General features: G+C 37.5%; 1 protein-coding gene and 1 long non-coding RNA gene across 4 annotated transcripts; one reads left to right on the top strand and one right to left on the bottom strand.

Moving 5' to 3' along the window:
• Positions 1-23: 23 nt before the first annotated feature.
• LOC108166417 (uncharacterized) lies at positions 24-16,813 on the top strand. The gene is made up of 3 exons (XR_001776771.2): positions 24-3,109; positions 15,466-15,701; positions 16,296-16,813. It is a non-coding gene; the product is annotated as an uncharacterized LOC108166417 (long non-coding RNA).
• On the bottom strand, positions 7,784-21,944 carry LOC103467973 (natural resistance-associated macrophage protein 2-like). Of its 3 annotated transcripts, XM_081609298.1 has the most exons (17): positions 21,654-21,944; positions 19,392-19,481; positions 18,656-18,816; positions 18,464-18,586; positions 17,513-17,632; positions 17,294-17,386; positions 16,335-16,441; positions 15,501-15,571; positions 15,343-15,410; positions 13,961-14,116; positions 12,615-12,773; positions 12,442-12,528; positions 12,238-12,357; positions 11,772-11,921; positions 11,498-11,571; positions 11,269-11,422; positions 7,784-10,012 (listed from the first exon to the last, which is right to left on the bottom strand). In XM_081609298.1, the coding sequence occupies exons 1-17, from the start codon at positions 21,673-21,675 to the stop codon at positions 9,905-9,907; spliced, it is 1,863 nt and encodes a 620-aa protein (XP_081465424.1). In that variant the 5' UTR covers positions 21,676-21,944; the 3' UTR covers positions 7,784-9,904. The 3 variants fall into 3 exon arrangements, with proteins under 3 accessions (XP_081465424.1, XP_081465425.1, XP_081465426.1); XM_081609299.1 differs by lacking the exons at positions 17,294-17,386; positions 21,654-21,944 and having other exon boundaries at positions 19,392-19,590; XM_081609300.1 differs by lacking the exons at positions 7,784-10,012; positions 11,269-11,422; positions 17,294-17,386 and having other exon boundaries at positions 11,494-11,571.
• Between the last annotated feature and the right edge of the window lie 310 nt (positions 21,945-22,254).

The raw sequence follows: 22,254 nt of genomic DNA, 5'->3' as shown, positions 1-22,254 counted from the left end.
ACGGACCGCACTCCTCGGGCGCCTTGAAACCGTCCCCTCTCTCCGATTGGACGATACGGATGGAAGGGGGGGTGTGGGGGAGGGGGCGTGGCTAAGGCATTCCTCCCTATCCTGCACGCGCCCAGCCGAACACATTCCAGCGCTTCTCGTGCAAATGAGCGCGCGCCTTGTTTATGAAATGTTAGAAAATAAACAAAACGCAAATCCACGCAAATAATGCGGGACAAAACCGTTAGAATATGATCTGTTTTGTTAGTTTAACTGCAAGCTGAATGTTTACTACTTCCAAATCAAAACAGTGCAGTGAAAAATAAATTTTCTCCTGTTTTGTCTTATTTTGGGGTCACACTTAGCTGTTGTAGATATTCGAAATCATTTAATAATAGACAAAACGCAGCCGAGGAAATACAAAACTTAGAGTTCAAATGATGATTTAATATATTAAGGAGGGGGGAAGAAAGCCAAATCCAAACCTATTTAGAGGTATGGAGAAAAATAACTTCCCCTCTCATTAAACAATAAAATTAACCAATTTCTTTGGAAATCACAGAGGCCTGACAAAATGAACAACAGTTAGAGTCATTACACATAGATGAAAAGGAAACATGGAAGAGGGGAAAACCTTTCCAGAAGTGTCCAAAATTACGAAAAGAGCGGATCAACTGATACAAGAGGTCACAAAAGAACAAACACAGCTATAGAACCAAGGGCATCACTTGTATTTTTGAACAACTTTGGCCTTTCTGGTCTAACTCAAAACGATTTTGGCCATCTTAGGTAGGATATGGAAGGCTATAAGTGCCACAATCCAATACATTAAAAATAAAATCCAAAGATGATAGGTTTGCGGTCGAGTTGCTACCCAGGTTAACCAATCAGATGATATGATTTATTAGATAGATAGATAGATAGATAGATAGATAGATAGATAGATAGATAGATAGATAGATAGATAGATAGATAGATAGATAGATAGATAGATAGATAGATAGATAGATAGATAGATAGATAGATAGATAGATAGATAGATAGATAGATAGATAGATAGATAGATTCAAGTGACTTTTTGGTTCCTCACAGTTCGTGCCACCCTGGGCAGCACCTGTGGTTGCTCTATTATTTCATTTTACATTCTGACCCATTTTTGGTTTGGCCCAGATGTTGTAACTTGGACATAGTTAGGTGTTTCATCAGAACAACGATCCCCCTAACTCACATCAAAACTAGTTTTCAAAGAATTAAAGCAGGCTAGCTTTAACATTCTTTAATGGTACCGACTTAAACCCTTTTTAAAAAAAGTATGGAATGTGCTTACAATATATGGTTTTGAAAGGAAACCAACCAATTAAAATTTTTCTTACAAATGAAGTGTTGAAATGTTAAATCAAAATTCAGCCAGAATGGACATTTGTTCAAAGATTATTGTTGGCGTACACTTAGATTTGAGCCTGAGGCATAATTCAACCAAGAAAGAGCATAATTCAGATAATTTACTGAGTGGATGCAAACTTCTGACCAAAATATCATAAATACAGTATAAGTAATATGAGATTTTAAGCTGCTAAAAAAGGGGAAAAAATAACACAAAACCAATAAATAACAAGCATACATGGCAACATTTTGCAAACACCAAAATTCATGCTACTTTTTCAACTTTTTAAACCTCTATAATAAACAATGAAGATCTTAGCAACAGTCTGTTTGTTGATAACTTACACTAGTAACAGATTTCGGAGCACGAGGATCCGTCCAGTTTCTCTTTTTTTCTGTATCCGACTCTGAACCTCCCTGTGAGTGAGGGAGGTTTGGCTTCTGGATGCATCTCGGAGTTGAGCAAGGAAGGTAAGAGAGGGCAGAGTGAAACCAGTGACCCCAGGCTCCTTTCATGCTCCTCTCTCTCTCTCTCTCTCTCTCGCTCCTTTATTGACACAATCATAAAATGAAACTGTAACTTGTTTTGCCAAAAAACAAAAGCAAAAAAACAAAAGAAAACAAAAGAGGCTGGAGTGAGTTAGGCTGGAGGGCGTGGGGGGTTTATAATGAGGCAATGCATTCCCAAGCATTTGTGCAACAATGCAGCAGATATCTCTATATGACGATCTCTGCATCATATACAAAAGCAGATGTTTTTTTTATATACCTATACATTCTTTTTTGTTATTTTCTGAGTGCCAAGCAGAAAACAACACAACAAATGAGTCAGAAAAGTGTTTTCACAAGTATTTTGGTCCAGTTTCTAGTGCAAATATCTTAATACACTTAAAATAAGAGAAAACTAACTTACATGTAGCTTCTCAGCAAGATAGCTGTGCTTGTTTAAAATAAATAATTCCTTAATATTGATGAAAAAGTACTAGTTTCATTGGCAGATTATTTCACAAAAAACTTAGGAAATATCTTTTTATTAGTAAAATAGTCAATAGTCAGTACTTTTTCATCAGTATGAAGGATTTTTGACTTAAAACAAGCTCATACTTCTTGCTGAAAAGTTATTTGTAAGTTAATTTTGTTGTATTTCAAGTTTGCAATAGAAACAACAGACTAAAACTTTTTGGTAAAATCTGTGTTTTTGCAGTGTTTTAGGGAATGCATCCTCTCCTTTTGTACCTTTAAGCAGATAATTTCTGGAATTTAAGGCATGAAGAGATTTTAAAGATGAAAACAGGGGGAATTAAAGAGTGAAAACTACAGTTTCTGCAGAGTTAAAGCAGTCAACTGAAAGCACGTGTGAGCCCACTACACCACGAGCCCTGCCAGTGCCCACAGCGGCCACAAGGCAAGACATAAACAAGGCTGGCCCCGCTGTTTGCATTCCTGGTGTTGGACATTTCAAGGCAGCACTGACAGATGTGTGTAAAAATACACACGGCATAAGTACGGACCGCACAGCTGGAAAATGTCAGGCGGTTTAAAGCTGATGCCGCTGTTTACTACTCCGACTTGAAGTGTATTATCTCTGCCTGCTTTCTCCGCCCGAGGCGAGCCGAGGGGAGACGAAGGCGGCTGGACGGGGTCAGGCGTTGTGGAAGAGGCCCCAGGCGGGGGAAGCTGATCAAAACAACCTCAAACATCACACACCTGTTAAATCCATCCTTCACAGCATCATCAGGTAATTAACACACTTTTACATGCATGAATGCTCCTTTTAAACAAACAGGAAAATTAAAACTTCATTTGAAAGTATGCATTTTGTACAACAAAATGATATTTGGGGGAGAAAACGTAATAGACAGGAGGACATGTTGGTTATTTATCTCAAATGCAACATAATATGCTAGAGTCTTCATATGTAGTCAAAGTACAAATCAATCAATATGTTACCATCCAATACAGACAACTTAACAAGGTAATTCCTAAAAGCAGAATAATAACAATAATAACAATGATAAATCAAAAAGTTTTATCTAAAAGGAGCATATCAAGTTACAAATTTAAAAAGAATGAAAAAAGCCATATAGCACAAACATTTACTAAAATACAAACAATACATGAAAAAACACAATAAAAATAAGATCCACACGATCAGTGTCTGGATATTTGATTATCTAGGAGCCATATTTCTACGCATAGAGTAGAGTAGAATAGACTACTAGAATGTACTTTATTGAGCCCAAGGGGATATTGCTTGTTGACAAAATACTCAGTTCAAGGTGTTAAATATTAGTACGCACACACACATTTTATTTATTTATATATATATATATATATATATGTGTGTGTGTGTGTATATATATACACATTAGCTAGTACTTTTTTTATCAATATTAAGGAATTATTTCTTTTAAACAAGCCAGATATCTTCCTGAGAAGCTACATGTATATATATATATATATATATATATATATATATATATATATATATATATATATATATATATATATATATATATATATATATATATATATAATGTGTGTGTGTGATAGGTAATTTAAATATGACTAAATATAAAATAGATAAAATAATAGCAATCATGCACATGGAAATATGTTAATCTATAAATAAATCTATAAATGAGTCCAGAGAAAATGTAGATTTAGACACTCAGATAGAAACAGATTTACAGGATATGTGAACATGTTGCTTAATGAAAAGCCTCCAGGGATGGACGGACATTAACAAAATTGATTGAAGTCAAGTTTATTTCAGTAACAAGGCAGTTCAACGTGCTTTATATAATATGAACATAATACAGTCACCAATTAAGAAACATGCAATAAATATAAAATGTTGTCAAATGTCTTCAGAAAATCATTAATACACATCGAATTTATTGATTAATGTTCCATTTATTATGAATCAAAGGTAGTTGTAAACAGGTGAGTTTTTAACCTTCATTTAATGAAACTCTGTGTTTCGACAGTTTTGCAGTATTCTGGAAGTTTGTTCCAGAGATTGCTGCTTCTCCATGTTTGGTTCTGTTTGGTTCATAACTAAGCCCAGCTTAGAGTCACCAAGAACCTCCTAAATGATGGTTTATAAAGAAGAAAGAACACCTTAAAATAAATTTAGATGCTTTCTCAACTTAAAAATAAAAAGAATTTCAGGTTACTTTGAATTTACTTTTGATTAGAAGCCAAAAGTGTAATAATTCAAAATAAAATCTTTATAATTATGTTTAAAATGTACAAATCAACCAGCCAGAGATCATAATTGGCCTTTTTTCCTCCCTACTGATTGGCTCCAATGCACAGTGGTGCAGTTGGTAGAGCTGTTGCCTTGCAGCAAGAAGGTTCTGGGTTCGATTCCCGGCCCCGGTCTTTCTGCATGGAGTCTCCATGTTCTCCCTGTGTATGGTGGGTTTTCTCCAGGTACTCCGGTTTCCTCCCACAGTCCAAAAACATGACTGTCAGGTTAATTGGCCTCTCCAAATTGCCCCTAGGTGTGAGTGTGTGTGTGCATGGTTGTGTGTCCTGTGTGTCTCTGTGTTGCCCTGCGACAGACTGGCGACCTGTCCAGGTGACTCCGCCCCTCACCTGGAACATTAGCTGGAGAGGAACCAGCACCTCCTGACCCCACTGAGGGACAAGGGTGTAAGAAAATGGATGGATGGTCATAACACTGAAAAATGTAACTTTTTCCTCTACATTCAAACTAAAAACTTCCAATATTTCCAACCTACAGAAAGAACAGCATTTTCTTTTAACAGTGGGATAAGACACTAGCTTGTATTTCTATTCTTTGTGGTAAAAAACAAATGAGCTGAAATTTAAGTGTGATTTTTCTTTTTTTTTACTTAAAAATAATGAAACATAAAATTAACGAATGACAGAATGACAGTTGAAGAAAATTTAATTTAAAATTTCTACTAAAGTAATTATGACCACAAGTAAAATGATTGTATTACAGTTTATTACTATCCACATTATTTTGGATAAAACCAGCTACGTACTTTCTTTTTAGTTGTCATTCTTGGTTTCTGATGAGAAATATTCAAATATAAGCGACATACCAGTGAGGTGAGAAATGTTTCTATCTGGAGAGAAAAAATTTAAAACTAAAAAAAAAATTACAAGCAGGAAAAACAGATTGAATAAAGTAACGTGTTTGCTAATTGCACAGCGGCAGTCTGCGTGTTTGGGGACAATTATTCCGGAACGATTGTTGTTGCTTTTGCTCCGATGCTTTTTGACAGTTGATATGATCCGTAACCGTGGCTACAAGGTATTATTTTTACAACTGGGAGCAGCTGATTAGCATCTCAAAAGCTCAAATACCTGAACTGAGAGCAGCGAGAGAGAGGAGGAGGAAGTTCATACCATCTTTTACATTCATCGTAAAGCAGATTGTGTCTTCAGTCAGAGGCTTCTTGAAATTCACTTTAATACAGACTGCTACAGGAGATCTTTCCTGCCAACAGTCATTGGTAGGACAAAATCTTTCATTGACAGGAAAGATTAATAACAAAGATCATTTAATTCCCATTTGGCATCAATAAAGTATTTCTGAGTTTGAATTTGAAATGGGACCAATCAGATCCCCTACTCCAACATCTCTCTGCTCGGCTTTCCAGCCACACAGCCATCTAAACAAAAGCGGCAAAAGAGGTGGATTAGCAGTGCTACCCAACAACTGACGGCATCATCCCGGACATGTTACTCTTCAGTCAGAAGCTTCTTTAGATTCACTGCTATACTGACTGCTATTGGAGATCGTTCCAGATGACTATTTGGGGAAACCTGTGTGAGTTAGGACAACATTTAATTTCCCTTTGAGATCATTGAAGTATTTTTTAATTAAATTAAAAGATGTGAGACATTAATTTTTTAATAGTGTAATTTATTAAAACAATTTATTTGTGTGTATTTCAATTGTATCAAAAACATTTAAAAAACAAGTAAGAGGTTTAAATCAGCCGCATGGTGACACACTAACGCTCAAGCCATAACAGTTTGATCGAAAATAAAAATGTGCTTAAATAAGTTAAAATCAATGAAGAGAAACCACTATTTCCATAAAATCATGAAATATCAGGAAGTTATCCATCCTGATGTTTCAAAAATCAAGTTCAAACCACTGGAAGTGGGGATGGAAATAATCTGGATCTCTCTTAAGATTTTCTGTGTAGATAAATAAAGTAAACAAACAAACATCTTTCATCGTCTGCAGTGGTTTTCCACCTGCATCCAAACCTCCGTCTTCATGAACTTCATTCATAGCACTGTCACAACAAGCAATAAATAAATTATTCGCATGATAAATTAAGACAGGCTCATTAATTTCCATTTGCATGTTTCTCTCTTTCTACTGGATGATAAAACTCTTCAGTCTGGTGCTTTGGTCTCAACTAGCTCCATCTGTTGAAGGACACTTTTGTTTACAGAAACTCCATAATTCAGTTTATTAGTCGTTTCCGTTGTTTTGCTTATTTATTTTGAATATTTAAAATGTCTTCCTTTTCCGTTGTTAAACACACAGTAGATTTTAAAGCTTGTTGATCTTCCAAAGTTAATTATTGTATTATTATGTCATTATTATAATTTATATCACTTCAAAATTATCTCAAAGCTACAATATCATCATTTATCGCAGTAACTTCAGGGACAATTTAGTGTCCAGCAAAATTTGTCATGGTGACAGGCCTACTGATGCATCAACAAACATTCAGCCTTGTTAAATGCAACCCTAGCTGGTAACATACTGCTGCAGCATCTGAGTTTCATGTAAGGCTGGGGCTGTAGGGTGAACAATCATGTGATTTGCTGGAAGAACCCCCCCACCTCTCCACCCACCCTCCACCCTCGCAGGCCTGCCCCTGACTGGCCTCTGCTAAGGCTGTATTTCCAGGAAAAGGGGCCTACAGGACCGGACCGGCTGTGAGGCCTAGGCAGGGAGACATTGGCTCATTGAGAAAAACAAAAACAGAGAGGGGCGGTGGGAACTCTTACATAACCCGGCCTCCATGACGGGCAGCCACAGAGACACAGAGAGAGTACAAGAGAAAGAGAAGTTCCTTGTCTCGATGCAAGGAGGAAAACCTGTCCGTCCACCTTCCCTTGTAAAGACCGAATCCCTTCGAGGCTGGAATTCAGCTCAACGTTGCTCAATGTTTGCTGCTCCACCGCAGCATTTGTGCAACAGCAGCAGCTCTGGATAAAACCCCAAATGTTACAGCCGCTGCCCGCTACGTTGGACAAAGAAGAGCCACCGCTTCTGTCACAACAGACAAACATGCCCTTTAATCCCCTGGGTTGGTTGTAAGCTGTGTTTGGATGTTAATGGCATCTCCCTGTGGTGCTCTGCGCTGCCTCCTTGTGGGCAAAAACGGAAACAACTCTGAAAGTCTACAAAAATATTCCCTCAAGAGGATATTTAAATGTAAATACCTTATTTTTAATACCACTCGACTTCCAGGGCACCATTTAAAAATACAGTATGTAACTTTTATTTAAAAAAAAAACGTTTTGTACGTATTTATTAAAACTGTTGTGACAGTATAACACGAGAGAGATAATAGGTGAAAAAGATCAATCTCCTCCACCTTTTTCCCTGAGCCACTATTGCAGTCTGAAGAAATGTACCAAAAACAACCAATCAGAAACAGGAGGAGTGTCTTAGCACTGTCAATCAACCTCAAGTAGTCGCTGCTAAATGAGCTGATGGTGGAGAAACCACTCACTGTTACAGGAAAGCTGTTTATCTGCCAGCTATGCTAACTAGCCTTAGCATTCACAACAGGCTATGCTAGCTGCAGCACAGCAGAAACCAAAGGTGTGTTAGAAAGAGGGATGATTGACCTTGCTAAGATCCGCTCCCTGGCTCTGATTGGTTGTTTACATTTAGCAATGGGAGAAGACACAGGAGCTCATTTTATCACAGATTATCTGTCTTATTACTGCCACAACATGGTGGCACTTTTAACAAATATGTAAAAAAAAAAATATATATTTTTTGTTTTATAAAAGTTGCGTACTGCACCTTTAATGAACACAACATCTTGTTGATTTTCCTGTTTGTTCATCAGATTAAAATGGAACACAGGCAGCAAGATTCTCCACTAAAACCTTCAAGTTATTATAATATTCTTCTTTTTTAAAGAATGAAAGTGAATAACAGTGTTCCTCTTGCTAGAATGCAAAATGTGCTGAAAAACATTAAACTTTGCCGTTTTCCAAATTTTGTCATTTTTCAACCACAAATGTTTTTTATTCAGATTTTATGTGTTACACTGCAAAAACAGAAAGTATTACCAAATATTTTTTTATCCAGTTTCTAGTGCAAATATATTATTACACTTGAAATAAGGCAGAACTGACTTACAAATAACTTTTCAGCAAGAAATAGAAGATTTTTTTAAGTAAATAAGTTCTTCATATAGATGGAAAAAGTATGAGATCAATTGCAGAATGGAAATATGAGTTATAAGCGAAATATGCTGCGAGTGCCAATATTAAGGAATTATTCATTTAAAACAAGCTCCTATATTTTTGCTGAAAAGCGACAAGTTAGTTTTGTCTTATTTCAAGTGAACTAAGATATTTGTTACAAAAACTGGAAAAAATATGTGGAAAGATTTTTTAAAGATGTTTTTGCAGGAATGCAAAGTGAAAGGGAAATGACACATAGTTTTTTGTATTTATTTTTGTTTAAAAACTGAAAAGTGCGATGTGCACAAGTATTCCTCTTTTACGATGGCCGACATCTTTTCAGATGCTTCTATTTCCTGTGACTGAAGCATTTCCTGCTGCATTTTGTTTTTGTGCCTTTTGGAGTTTGTATAAATCGTTTTTACAGCGCGTTTTACCATTTGCACAAGTCAATAACCTTTTTACCTGATTCAAATTTCTGACAACTAATTTCCTCCTAAAGTTGCGTAGTTAGTAACCAGAGTCATATCATATCATATTGTTATCCTGATTTATATAAATCCAGCTGTTCTTTGAAGCCCTTAGTGTTTTAATATTGAAATAAAGTACAAATAAACATGTTTTAGAATGGACCTGACTGTAATCCAACTGTAATCCAACTGAGAATATTCCTCTAGATTTAAAAGTGGATCTGAACAGTAGCCATTTTGAAATAACTTTCCTTCAACTTCCCAACACAGGCCCAATTTGCATAAAATCTGAATAAATACATTGAAGTTTTAGGTTGTAAGGTGACAAAATGTGGAGAAGTCCAAAAAGTTTAGATTAATTTTGAAAGTGCTGTATACATGCAACATAGTGAGTGTTAGCGACGCACTAGCACAACATGCTACGGTGTCCTGTGTCCATGCTCTGTTTTGCACTGAAAAACTGATTCGCCTTCAGCTTTCTAACATGTCACAATGAAGATAAAAACAACACGAAACAGATTATACATTACAGATGATTAAAAATACTTTAGCACCATCCAACCGGTCAGAGTTGGACCCGGTTCTGGCTTGACCGATGATCCAAAGGTCCAGTTTAAGCTACGTCTGGCTCAGGAGTCAAACTCCGGCTGCTCCTGTATCAGGATGGTCGTGTCGTTTCCCCTCCTGGAGCTCGGATCCAGCCAGGACACGCCCAGCGCTATCAGACACAGCCACACCTGCAGCACAGCAACACGCACAGGTCAAAGGTCAGATCAGTCAGATGAGGAAAGGATGAAATGTTTTCACTGGTTTGTTGGGATTATTTAAATATTCTGCCACACGCTCTTGAAAAAAAGATCCAAAATCAGATGAATCTGAAGAAACTCATCTCACTGAGTTTAAGATCATTTTAAATAAATGTATCACTGGACTTATTTTTGTTTTTTAGTTTATCTTTTTATTACATTTTTACAGTTTGAACTCACTGAACTTCTCATGTGACTGTTTTATGATGCTGTGATAAAAAAGAAAATCTAAAAAACATCAAAAGCACATAAAAATATAAATATCTACAGCAAATACAAATATCTATCTATCTATCTATCTATCTATCTATCTATCTATCTATCTATCTATCTATCTATCTATCTATCTATCTATCTATCTATCTATCTATCTATCTATCTATCTAATAATCATTCAACTGCATATATAAAATGTAAATATCAAGTGGAATTTCACTGCAAGGTTCCAGCAATAATAAATAAATAAGATAATGAATAAAAACTAGTTAAAATAAATACGTAGCAATAAAAAGTATCAATATAAATGTATACAACAAAAAAATATATAAGAAAATAATATATATATATTTTTGCTGTAAATGTTTCAATGCAAAAAAAATTTTTTTTTATCTCGACATTAAATAATTTCAGTTATTTACAGAACCTCAATGACAGAAACATTAATAACTACTAAAAAGAAATAGAAAATATATTTGAATTTGAAAATAAAAAAAGATTTTAAAGTTGATTAACATGAAATAATTGTCTTTTTGACTAAATTAAATGTGCTTTCTTGATGCAAAACAACAAAACAAATTTTATTGCTAATATGAATCAAAAACAATCGTTCCGAAGGTTCAACAGAATACTTAAAATATTAAAGTTAAATAAAAAAATTTAAAATTAAAAGTGCCAACTTTGCAGGATTTTGTAAATTATGATAATTTAAGGCAAAGTTGGCATTTTTAATGGACTTTCAATGCAACTTTTAGAGCAACTTTGCATTAAAAGTGTCATTATTTACCGAATGACACTTCATGACAACTGTCATAAACATTCATAAAGACTCCTTTATGTTCATGACAGGAGTTATGTTTATGACAGTGTCATGTCAGCCTTATGCACACCCCTTCAAATAAAGAGTTACCAAATATTCTGAGTTAACGTTTTATAGCTGCAGAAAGGTCAAAGAGTCAAGCTGATCTCACCAAGTAGCTCACGAACGTGAGGTACGCCAGGGAGAGGAAGGCAGCGAGGACGTAGAGCCACACGCTGTTCAGCGCCGTCACGTACACCACCACGAAGTACATGTTGATGGCGCACACGCACAGGATCACCAGTCCTCCCATGATCTTAAACGTCCTGCAGAGAGACGAGCGTGCTGAGCAGGAAGTGGAGCAGGAAGTGATTCAACGGCGACGGTACCGGTTCGCTTACAGCCCGTTGGCGAAGTCGTTCATCAGAGACGGCAGACTGGTGAAGGTGAGGATGGGGATGAGGGCGAACGGCAGCTGGGAGAGAAGAAATCTGGAGTGAGTGTTTGTTGGTTTACATCAGCGGGTTCAAAGTATGGTCAGGGGGCCATTTGAGGCTCATGGATGAATTTCATGCGGCCCCCTGACGATAAAACACAAACCCTGGTTGCAGTGTTAGTTTTATGCAGTTTGTTTCTTTCCTCAACTGGAAGCAGGTGAGGCAGTTTGAGTCTCACCTGCATGCTCTGGAGCACGTTGAGGAAGTCGTTCATGCCCGTCAGGTGCTGTACGTCCTTAAAAACGGCCACCAGCAGCGTGGGAGTGATGGCGAGGGAGCGGGTCAGCAAAACCCGAGCAAAACGCGACCAACGCAGGTTCAGGAAGCCCTGAGAAACAGGAATCACCCAGCAGCGTTAGATGGTAAATTACTCACAAGATTACTGAAGCAAAGTATAAAATAACATTTATAAAACACAGAAATAACAAATAACATGAATTATGAAGTGAAACAAAGTTGTCCTTCAAAAAAAGGTCAACTTTAGACCAAGACTGAAGACTTTTAACATCCAATTCTTGGTAGAAAGAGAGAAAAAAGAAAAACAATACGTCAAGCAAATGAAATTATTGAGTTCGTCTTCATTTATCATGTGATTTATTGATTATTGGCTCAGCCAAGCATCTGATCTTGTAGCTCCAACTGACCTCCATGACAAACTGGCCAGAGTAGGTTCCAGTCATGGTGGAGCTCTGACCGGCTGCAAGAATCCCGACGGCCCATATGTAGAGCGCCGCAGGCCCGAAGAAGCAGCCCAGAACCACTCCCTGTTACGACGAAACCAAACCGTCACACAAACTGACACAACTCACCACACAGGACCCGGTTCACTGGAAAAATGACAAACGAACCCCCTTATAGATGTCGACCTCCAGAGTTCTGTTGTCCAGAGGGAAGAGGTTGGAGTGAGGAATGCTCGACTGGTTGCAGACGTTATTCTGAAACCAAACAACGGAAACGATCCAGGGAACATCTGGATATGAAGCAGCTGTTGGACGATGAGAACATCTGCAGGAATACTCACCACCTCGATGTTTGAGCGCTGGTAGAACGCCTCGGCAAAGACGGCGACCACAAACACGTTGATGAGGAACGAGACAAACAGAGCAATGGTCGACTCGATGAAGAAGTACTTGTTAGCCTCTCTTACTTCTTTCTTCTTCGAGCGATCCACTTCCCGAGACTTTAAAGCAGATATGGAGACTCACTAGCTGCGTTTCCTTCACAAATGTGCGCAAAACTGTCAATATTCCTAGGAATAACATTTGTAATCGCCGTGTTTCCATTAAATTAGGAACGCAATTAAAATCCCACGTGCATGACGGCGTATCAAAGCTGTTGTAAAAATTGTTTTATTTTACAAAACTGCAATGGAATTTTTTTTTTTTTTTTTGCATCACACAATTCACATGATCAACAACCAGATGTTTCCACTGGCGCAATTCATGTGTCTGACGGCGTATCAGGACGTAAGTTGAAAAACAAAAGTATGTTTCAGAGAAAAAACTTGTGAAATTGTGAGATTCCTCCTAGAAATTTTCTAGAAAAAAAAAAGAAACAGAAATTTAAAACATGGCAGTTTAACATCATAAAAACACAGAAATACAAAGTCATAGAGGAGCCACACAGTCAACAATTGAGAAAACAATTAAACATTACATTTGGTCATTTATCAAGGTTTGAAAATATCAAACATTTTCAAAAGAAATTCTCAGTTTCTTCTAAAAAAATTCTGAGAATAATCCCAGAATTTTTTAATTTTTTCTTGTAAATTTACTCCTGTTTGTTTCTATCTACAACGACCCTAATATGCTGTCGCACACATGAATATACACTGCTCAAAAAAATAAAGGGAACACTTAAACAACACAATATAACTCCAAGTAAATCAAACTTCTGTGAAATCAAACTGTCCACTTAGGAAGCAACACTGACTGACAACGGGGACACTCGGGGTCAATCAGTCTTGCTTCCTAAGTGGACAGTTTGATTTCACAGAAGTTTGATTTACTTGAAGTTATATTGTGTTGTTTAAGTGTTCCCTTTATTTTTTTGAGCAGAATATTTGTTCACGTATTAAGTCATTAAAGACAAGCTGCGCCATCATCCTCCAACTACTTCCTGTCATCTTCTTCTTCGTGGTTTGCGCCAATGGAAGCATCAGGTTGTTGATCATGTGATTTGTGTGATGCAAAGAAAGTGTTTCCGTTGCAGTTTTACAAAATAAACAATTTTCATCGTAACGCCAAAACTTATCAAAAAACACAAAAACTGGCATCTTTCCATTTATTTTTTAAATATCAAATTGCGCCATTATGTGGTCAATGGAAACACAGGTTTTGTTTCGCTTTACTTTAGCCGGTGTCTGACCTTCACCAGAGCAGAGTGGAGGTAAATGTTGTGAGGCATGATGACGGCGCCCACCACGCCGACGGCCTGGGTGAGCTGAACCGGCCCGCAGCCTTCGCAGTACGGCACAAACATCCCCTTCAGCAGCTGGCCTTGGTCAGGAGCCACCATCACGTACTGCAACACAGCAGCTGCATCAACTTTACAGGTGTAGGCAAATACTTATGATGTTTACAGTAACAGTACGGCATAACCAGACATAAAATGGTGAAAGAAATCAGAAGAATGAGGCAGATTAGTGGCAATGATGCTGATGTTGAGTCGTTGAACTCGCATCTCAGTGACAGAAAATTCTTCAGGAAACTATAACGTAATCAATGGAGTCCCACAAGGCACAATATTAGAGCTCAGAATTTTATAACCTATATGAAATACGGACACACGGCATTAATGTTCACTTCTACGCTGATGACACACAGTTACATACGTGATGTGAATAACGGTGTTGAATTAAAAAGTGTTTTAAATTGTTTTCCAGTTAAAAATCTAAACCTAAAGAGAAACAATCAAGCACACAGCTTTAGTTACTACACCTACAAACTACTGGTCAGATCCAAAATCCTGGTGCAGTGATGGACTCAGAACCTTCAGAGTCACATAAAGACAGTTACCAAGTCGGCCTTCTATCCCCTGAAGAACATTTCCAGGATTAAAAGACTCATGTCTCTGTAAGATCTGGAGAAACTCACATTCTCACTAAAATCCGGATTACAGCACACATCACAGTGTAACAATCAGTGCTGCTGATTAGCAGATGAAGAGTTAAATAGTGATGATACATCAACCTGAGGCAGAGTTGGGTGGGTTTTCACATGCATGGAGTGGGCACAGTATGGCAAGCCGTTTTGGCATAAAATCAACTTAATCTGACTATTAAAACGTGTGTTTTGACTGCAACCAACTACTTTTGACTATCCTGAATGGTAACTTAAGACATCTGTATTTACATTCTGATTAGTAAGAATAATCATTCAAGATATCTTCACTTACATTTCAACAAATCAAAATGCAAATAAATTAAGAGATGCCTAATTTATTTGCAGATACTCTTAAAGCTAGTTTTACCTAGTAATCTTTTTGCTTCCTAGATATTGAATCTTACATATTTCCTACCTAAAAATACAGTATTTACATTTTAAAAAATGATTGTCATTAACTGGAACTAGGACTAGTCATGAAAAAAGTAAAAACTGTTGTACTTTGGTGTTGATAAGATGAGAATGATCAAACTTTAAATCCACCACGATGATGATCAGCTACAGAAAACAAGAAAACTAAATGTATGTTCCTTGGCTCTGATTGGCTGAAAAACTGAAAATATCAAAACAAACCAAAGTCTGTACCTCGTATCCAAATGTTATGGCCATAATAGTAATAAGCAAACCAAAAAAGGCCTCCAGCCTCCTCAAGCCTGCAGAAAAACACACAGAAAGACTAAATTTACTCTTCCTGTCTGCTGTGTGAAGTATGTTTCAGTGTCTGAAGGCGTTGTGGGGCGTACCGTACTTATCCAGGAAGAGGAAGAAGAAGGTGTCGATAATGGTGATGAGCACACCGGCCCAGAGGGGGATCCTGTCATCAAAACACACACAGCAACTGAAGAAGATCAATTTTTATGTTTTAGCACCAAACGACCTCAAAACGGCGTCAGCCTCTGGCCAGAGACCCCCTTTGGAAGCCCACAGACAATGCTACAAAATATGTAAAGAAACATTGAATTTTACATTCCATTAAATTCATTTAGCATAAACGCTGCCTCATTTCCTCTGATTTTAGTTGGGATAAGAAATCTTCTCTTTTCATAAAAAAAAAGTTGTTGTTTTTTTAATATCAATCTCATCAAATGTTATTTAACCTCATTTTATGCTTGCTATGCCAGCCTGAGGAGCAAAGCAACTTGATAAATTTGACTGGCAGCAAATCAGAAAATTAGAATATGAATAACTTTTTTCTAAATTTCCCTTCAGTGGGAAAAAATACACTATTTCTATCTCCTACTTCCATTTTCAGTAAGTTATTTTAACTTAGATATTGTAATAAATACTGAAAAACAGAAATTAGATGCGTAAATATGTATAACAGATGAGAAGGGTTATAATTTGATGAGCTTTGTCTTCTTAATACACATTTTTGGACTGGATAAAGAAGTTTTGTTTTTTATGCTTAATTATTATCAAGATGCATGTATTTTTTTTGTTTTCTCATTTTTTCTCACACATTTTAAAAATAAGTAAAGATTGAATTTCTTTAAAAGAAATAAATGTACGACATAAAGATAAATTTTTCTCCCTTCAAGCGCCCTCTGGTGGCCCCACTTTGAAAAACACTGCCACACCTGTGATTGGACAGCAGGTGGAAGGCGATGGCGCAGCCGATGACCTCCTGCATGTCGGAGCCGATGATCGCCAGCTCCACCATCAACCACAGCAGGATTCTGGGCACCTTCATGGAAAACATGGAGAAGTCAGCGAGTGCGCTTGAATTCTGCATCACATGCAGAAAATATGAAGGAAACGGGCATATTCATGATTTAGGACGGCCCAGTCAAAGTCCAAACCTAAATCCAGCCCAGAACATGTGGTAAACCTCATGCGGTACTTCCTGCGTTTGGAGCGGTGTCCGGTCCGCTTGGCATTCACACATGCATTCGAAATGCAGCAGAGTTCATTTTAAACGAACCGAGACGAAGTTTGAAGACGAACTTTCTACGCAAACGAACTGGAGTTGGACTGAAGCGGATTAAACTGGGCTGGTGTGAATGTGCCCTCAAAAAGAGTTTTACAGGTTTACTTTATTAAAAGAAATGCTACAATTTTTTAGATCTCGATTGTTTTTTTTTACATTTTTTACAAAATTCAGTGAGTCACTCTTTCCGTGAAAACACTTGCTACATTTAGCCACGTTTAATAAATTAATTAAAAAGAGAATTGGGTGCAGCAAAGTCAGCTTTTCAGTAAAAGTCATAGATATTTACAAACAAATAATTGCCGATTATTTATAATTGCCGGTCATGAGCTTTGGGTCATGACCGAAAGAACGAGATCACGGGTACAAGCGGCCGAAATGGGTTTCCTCCGCAGGGTGGCTGGGCTCTCCCTTAGAGATAGGGTGAGAAGCTCAGTCATCCGGGAGGGACTCAGAGTAGAGCCGCTGCTCCTCCACGTCGAGAGGAGCCAGTTGAGGCTCGGGCATCTGGTCAGGATGCCTCCTGGACGCCTCCCTGGTGAGGTGTTCCGGGCACGTCCCACCGGGAGGAGGCCTCGGGGAAAACCCAGGACACGCTGGAGGGATTACGTCTCTCGGCTGGCCTGGGAACGCCTTGGGATTCCCCTGGAGGAGCTGGAAGAAGTGGCTGGGGAGAGGGAAGTCTGGGCCTCCCTTCTGAAGCTGCTGCCCCCGCGACCCGACCCCGGATAAGCGGAAGAAAATGGATGGATGGATAATTGCCGATGCATTCTAGTGTAAGGTTTTAATTTTATTGTAATTTTTTCATGGAGGGTGTGGTTGTCTCACCGTGGGGTACTGGCGGTTGCAGACTTCAGCCAGGTGCATCCCGGTGACGACGCCGAGCCGCGCCGCCAGCCGCTGCAGCAGCAGGCCGATGATGGTGGCCAGCAGCAACACCCAGAGGAGCTGAAGGAGGAGAAACAGCACCCAAATATTATACTCAGGTCAGAGCAGCTCTACGTCAACATGACTTTACTCACGTAAGAGTAGAAATACTATATAATAAAATTACTCAAGTAAAAGTAAAAAGCACAACTTAGTAAATATACGAGGTACATTTTCCCCACAAAAGCTACTAGAACAAATTTAAATAAGAAAAACAATTTAATCGAAAAGAAAATGTCAAATTAATCAGATAAAAATGAGAAAAAAGTCAAAATGTTGAGAAAAAAATTTTAATGTCAAAGAAGTGAAGATAATTATTAGAAGAAATGACAGTGAAGTGTCAAAATGATCAGCAAAAAAGAAAATGATGCGTCATAATGATGAGATTAAAATAAATCACAATGACAGAAATAATTAGAGGAAGTCAAATTGATGTTGAAATGTTGAGATTATAGGAAAATAATGAGGAAAAAGGTGAAAATCAGAACATAAAAAATAAGATAAGAAGTCAAAATAATCAGTGAAAATGTGGATATTCCAAAATGATTAGAATAAATTATATGAAAAATCAAAACGATGAGAAAATGACAAATAATAAAAATGAAAAAAGTCAACATTGAAGTTGAAATGCTACTGATATAAATACCTGCTATGCCTCATGTAAACGAGTTGGAAACTTTATACTTACAAGACTAAATAACCAAACAAATTTTCTCTTTTTGCATTTAAGAAATTTACATTTTAACAAAATAGTGTCAACTTTCACCTGCTTTCTTAAGAAAGGCGCTGTTAATTGTTTTTCATCTGTTTTTATTAGAAGAAGTTCAAACTTTGAATTTTGTTTTCTGCTACCTTAAATCCAGCTTTCGCTCCTGACTGCAGGTCAGACTCGATGTTTCCCGGGTCCAGGTAGGCGATGCTCATCAGAAACCCGGGCCCGGTGAAGGCCCAGAGTTTACGCAGACTGAACAGCCTCTGTCGGAGAAATACGAGCCGTAAAGTTTAAAACGCTTTAAATTAAGCTAGCGGGTTGGTTTAGGTCACCTCAGTGTCCTCATCAGGAACAGGGACTCTCTGCTCAAAGTACGTGGTGGGAGCCGGTTCATTGCTGCGGTTCTGCAGGAAAACCGAAGGCGCAAACGATCCCCGGTGAGTGTGTGTGGTCTGGATGACGGCGGCTTTCTCCTGGTTTTTCACAGAGTCCTCTGCAGAAACATCAACGCGTTCGTCAGAAACTGTATTTAAATGTTAACAGTTTATTAAAATGCTAAAACTGACGTGTTGTTGAAAACTGATAAGTTATTAAAAAAATGGGTTGCTACGATGCTTCAACTACTTCCTGTCTGCTTCTTCTTCGTGGTTTGCGCCCATGGCAACATCCGGTTGCTGATCCTGTGACTCGTGTGGCGCGAAAACAGTTTTTCCATTTCAGTTTTGCCTTTTAGGCAATAACATTTACATTTTCTCACTGAAAAAGGAATTAAATTTATTCTTTATATTGACATTTTACTGTATCCCAAATATTGTATAAAAGGCTTAAGTGTGACAAATCAGTAGAATGTGTTGATGTTCCTTATTAATCATCAGAACAAACAGTTACCACAATAATTGTTAGTTTCAGTCTTTATGTAAGCAAGTAAAACTTTGTTTATAAAGCAAATTTCAAATTCCAGAGTCTGAAAACTTTGCGTAAATGCCAACAGCTTGCGTCAATATGTGGAAATGATGCGTCTTAATCATAAATTGAGGATTTGCATTGCTTAAAAGAGAAGATAATCACCTTGTTGGCCTGGCGGATCTGGTTCTGGATCCAGGGGGATGCTGGGCGGCAGAGAGGAGATGTGGATGTTCTCAGGCGGGGGATTTCTACCTGGAAGCAACCCGGCAATTAAAATGGATTTAAATCCAAGAATAAAAATCACTGCACACACAAAACGAAACCCTACACAAACACGGACCCGTGAGAAAACACTTTTCATCTCAACTGTTCAGTTGGGGAGAGGGAAAATTTGATTATTTCACCAGAACAACTATAATTTATTCTTATTCCATATTTTTTACTTTTCACCAGAATAAAAACTATTTTTTAACTTTATGCATCTATATATCCATTCATGTTTTACTAAGGAATAGTGTTGCTCCAAAAATCATGTTGTTTAAATTATATGTAGCCTTTATTTATTGAGATTAAAAATCTCTTTTCAAGAGAGGCATGTCTATTAATGCAACACGGTTTGCTGAATTTTGCATTTGCAAAATAAATAAAAAGTCTACATGGAAATATGAGGAATATGGCAAATTAGTCCATTTATTCATTAGTGTATCTATTTTTTATTTAGGACTACATCTGCCGCAATTACCTAAAAATGGTCTCAAAACAACAATATTATCGTGTATGGCGATAACTTCTGGGACAATTTATCATCCAGCAAAAGTTATCTGTGACAGTCCTATTGATGCTGCTGCTTTGTGGTTGTTTTGCCCAGCAGCTATTTTCATTGTGGGACATTTTGGTCTCATTTAAGTGACAATGTCTCTGGAAGCAGGGACTCGTGTGTTTCTGCCTTTACAAGCCACCAAGAAACAATTTAAAGAATTTAAAGAAACTCCATGTTTAAAGGACAAAGGAACTGAGTCTGAACTGGGCAAACAGGATCTCTAAACCCTCAGAGAGAACCGCCTCAAAACATGAACCACATGGAGTACGAATTAGTTGGGTCATCTAAATATTTAGTTAGGTAGATATGTAGCTATCTCAGAGGTTAGCTAAATAACTAGCTAACTAAATATGTAGCTAGCTCAGGGCTAAATATTTACCTTGCTGATAAAATACTACTCTCACCATTCTCTACAGAAATGCTGAAATTAATTCAAACTCGAGGGTTTCTGAGAATCGACGGTTGGTTTGAAGCCAGATTTTAATCTGGGCTTTGACTTGGCCAATCCAAAAAACATAATTTTCTTTACCAATTCAGAGTGAACTTGACAGTTAGTACGAAATGCTGCAAACTCTGAGAAGTACTCCTGACCACTAGGGGGAGTCTGGAGTAGGTAATGTTACCTGTGTAAATATGCTGCTGTTCTATAATCATGTATAGGACTGTAAGTTTGAAAAGTACATGAATCATGACGCAGATTTTCTTTCTTCATCCAACTTTCTTTTTGACGTCCCATTTTATATCATTCGATCTTTCCTGAGCGTCTGTTTCCATTTGATTTGCTTCACTCCCCCTAGTGGTCTGGAGCACTTTGGAGCAATATTTGATATTTAAGTACACTTTATGATCTAAAACATTCAGCAAATATATTTATATTATATTTACATATTTGGAGTTTCATGTTTTGACATTAGCACCTGTTGGTCACTATAGTCTGATTCAAGAAAACTGACCAGTTTCTGATTTTTTAAAAATTTATTTTAGATTTAAAAGGGAAAAAAGATGCCATATTTACAAGAAAAACAGCTTGCATTTTACTTTTAATAAAGTTAAATAAACCACTTGTTTCCAATGGCAACATTTGATTATTATTATAATTAAACACACAAAGATCATAAGCTGATATTTAAAATTCATATAAGAAACGTTTTAAAATATCACAAGTTGTAATTTCATAGGAACTAGATAAAAACACTTGACGTCACTGAGAGAACGTCACACTTTTAACTCTAAAACATAACTCCATAAATATAACAGATGGACATTTTCTAACGAGAATCCAACATCTCTTGTCATTTATTAATACATTCATACTTCAGTAATATCAGTTTCTATTACTCTGTTATGTGGGTGTTTATGACTTAAAACCTTTTTTTGTTGCTTAATGGAGCCATAAAAACACATTTTCTGCACCGGACAGCAAACCGGAGACAATTTAAAAACATTATTACAGGAAACAAGCATGAACTTCGTCACAATCATAATCCATTCCTGTGATAAACGTCTAAAAATAAACTAATGACAGGAAGAAACTCGCCTCGGAGGTTTTCCCGTAAAGCAGAGAAAATGTCTGCTCAGTTGAATCGGGTTGAGTTAAAACTCACCTGAGCGCAGGAAGGAGAACATCTTGAGCTGCGCAAAGCTGCTAACGGGCCATGAGTAGAACCGAGCCCGGAAGATTCCTCCGGTGAAATGATCGACTCTCTTCCTCGGTGTTTCCTCCACGCCTCCCGGTTGTGTCAGAGTCTGCGCGGCGCAGGTCGAGCAGCAGGGGGCTGAACTCACCTGACAGGTGAAGGAAGGAGGAACTGCCGGGGGACAAAGGTAAACCGGACGGCCAAATTCTCTGCGCCAGTTTCTCCTGTTTCCTGCCTGTGACCCAGTTTATACTCTGGGCTGATCCTGGATCAGCAGGAGAGAAGATTAACTTAAAAAAAAAAAAACTTTTGAAATTGATTTTTAAAAAAAATCAATATTAAGCTTTTAGCTGTTTTTCCAGTTAATTTCCATCTGCATGCAAAAATGTTTTACTCCTTGACAAAAGTATTCAAACCTACGACGACGTATCACGGCCCATTGTAAATAAATAAATAAATAAATAAATAAATAAATAAATAAATAAATGAGGACATTTCCGTCAGAAAATATCAAAAAGTTTCAAAAGCAGAAAAGCTGCTTGAAAAAATAATTAATTTTAAGATTTTT

The sequence above is a fragment of the Poecilia reticulata genome, chromosome 7 (assembly GCF_904066995.2).
Source record: "Poecilia reticulata chromosome 7, P_reticulata-male-v2, whole genome shotgun sequence".
In the NCBI taxonomy this organism is placed as follows: Eukaryota; Metazoa; Chordata; class Actinopteri; order Cyprinodontiformes; family Poeciliidae; genus Poecilia; species Poecilia reticulata.
This window is presented reverse-complemented; position numbering and strand designations above follow the sequence as displayed.

What these genes read in the sequence shown, in the direction of transcription:
- LOC103467973 (XM_081609298.1), bottom strand. Translation starts at nt 21,675, where the DNA reads ATGTTCTCCTTCCTGCGCTCAG. An exon ending in AGATCCGCCAGGCCAACAAG is followed by an intron (nt 18,817 to 19,391) that starts GTGATTATCTTC and finishes ATGTTTCTGCAG; the next exon opens with AGGACTCTGTGAAAAACCAG. An exon ending in TCACGTTCGTGAGCTACTTG is followed by an intron (nt 10,013 to 11,268) that starts GTGAGATCAGCT and finishes GCTGTGCTGCAG; the next exon opens with GTGTGGCTGTGTCTGATAGC.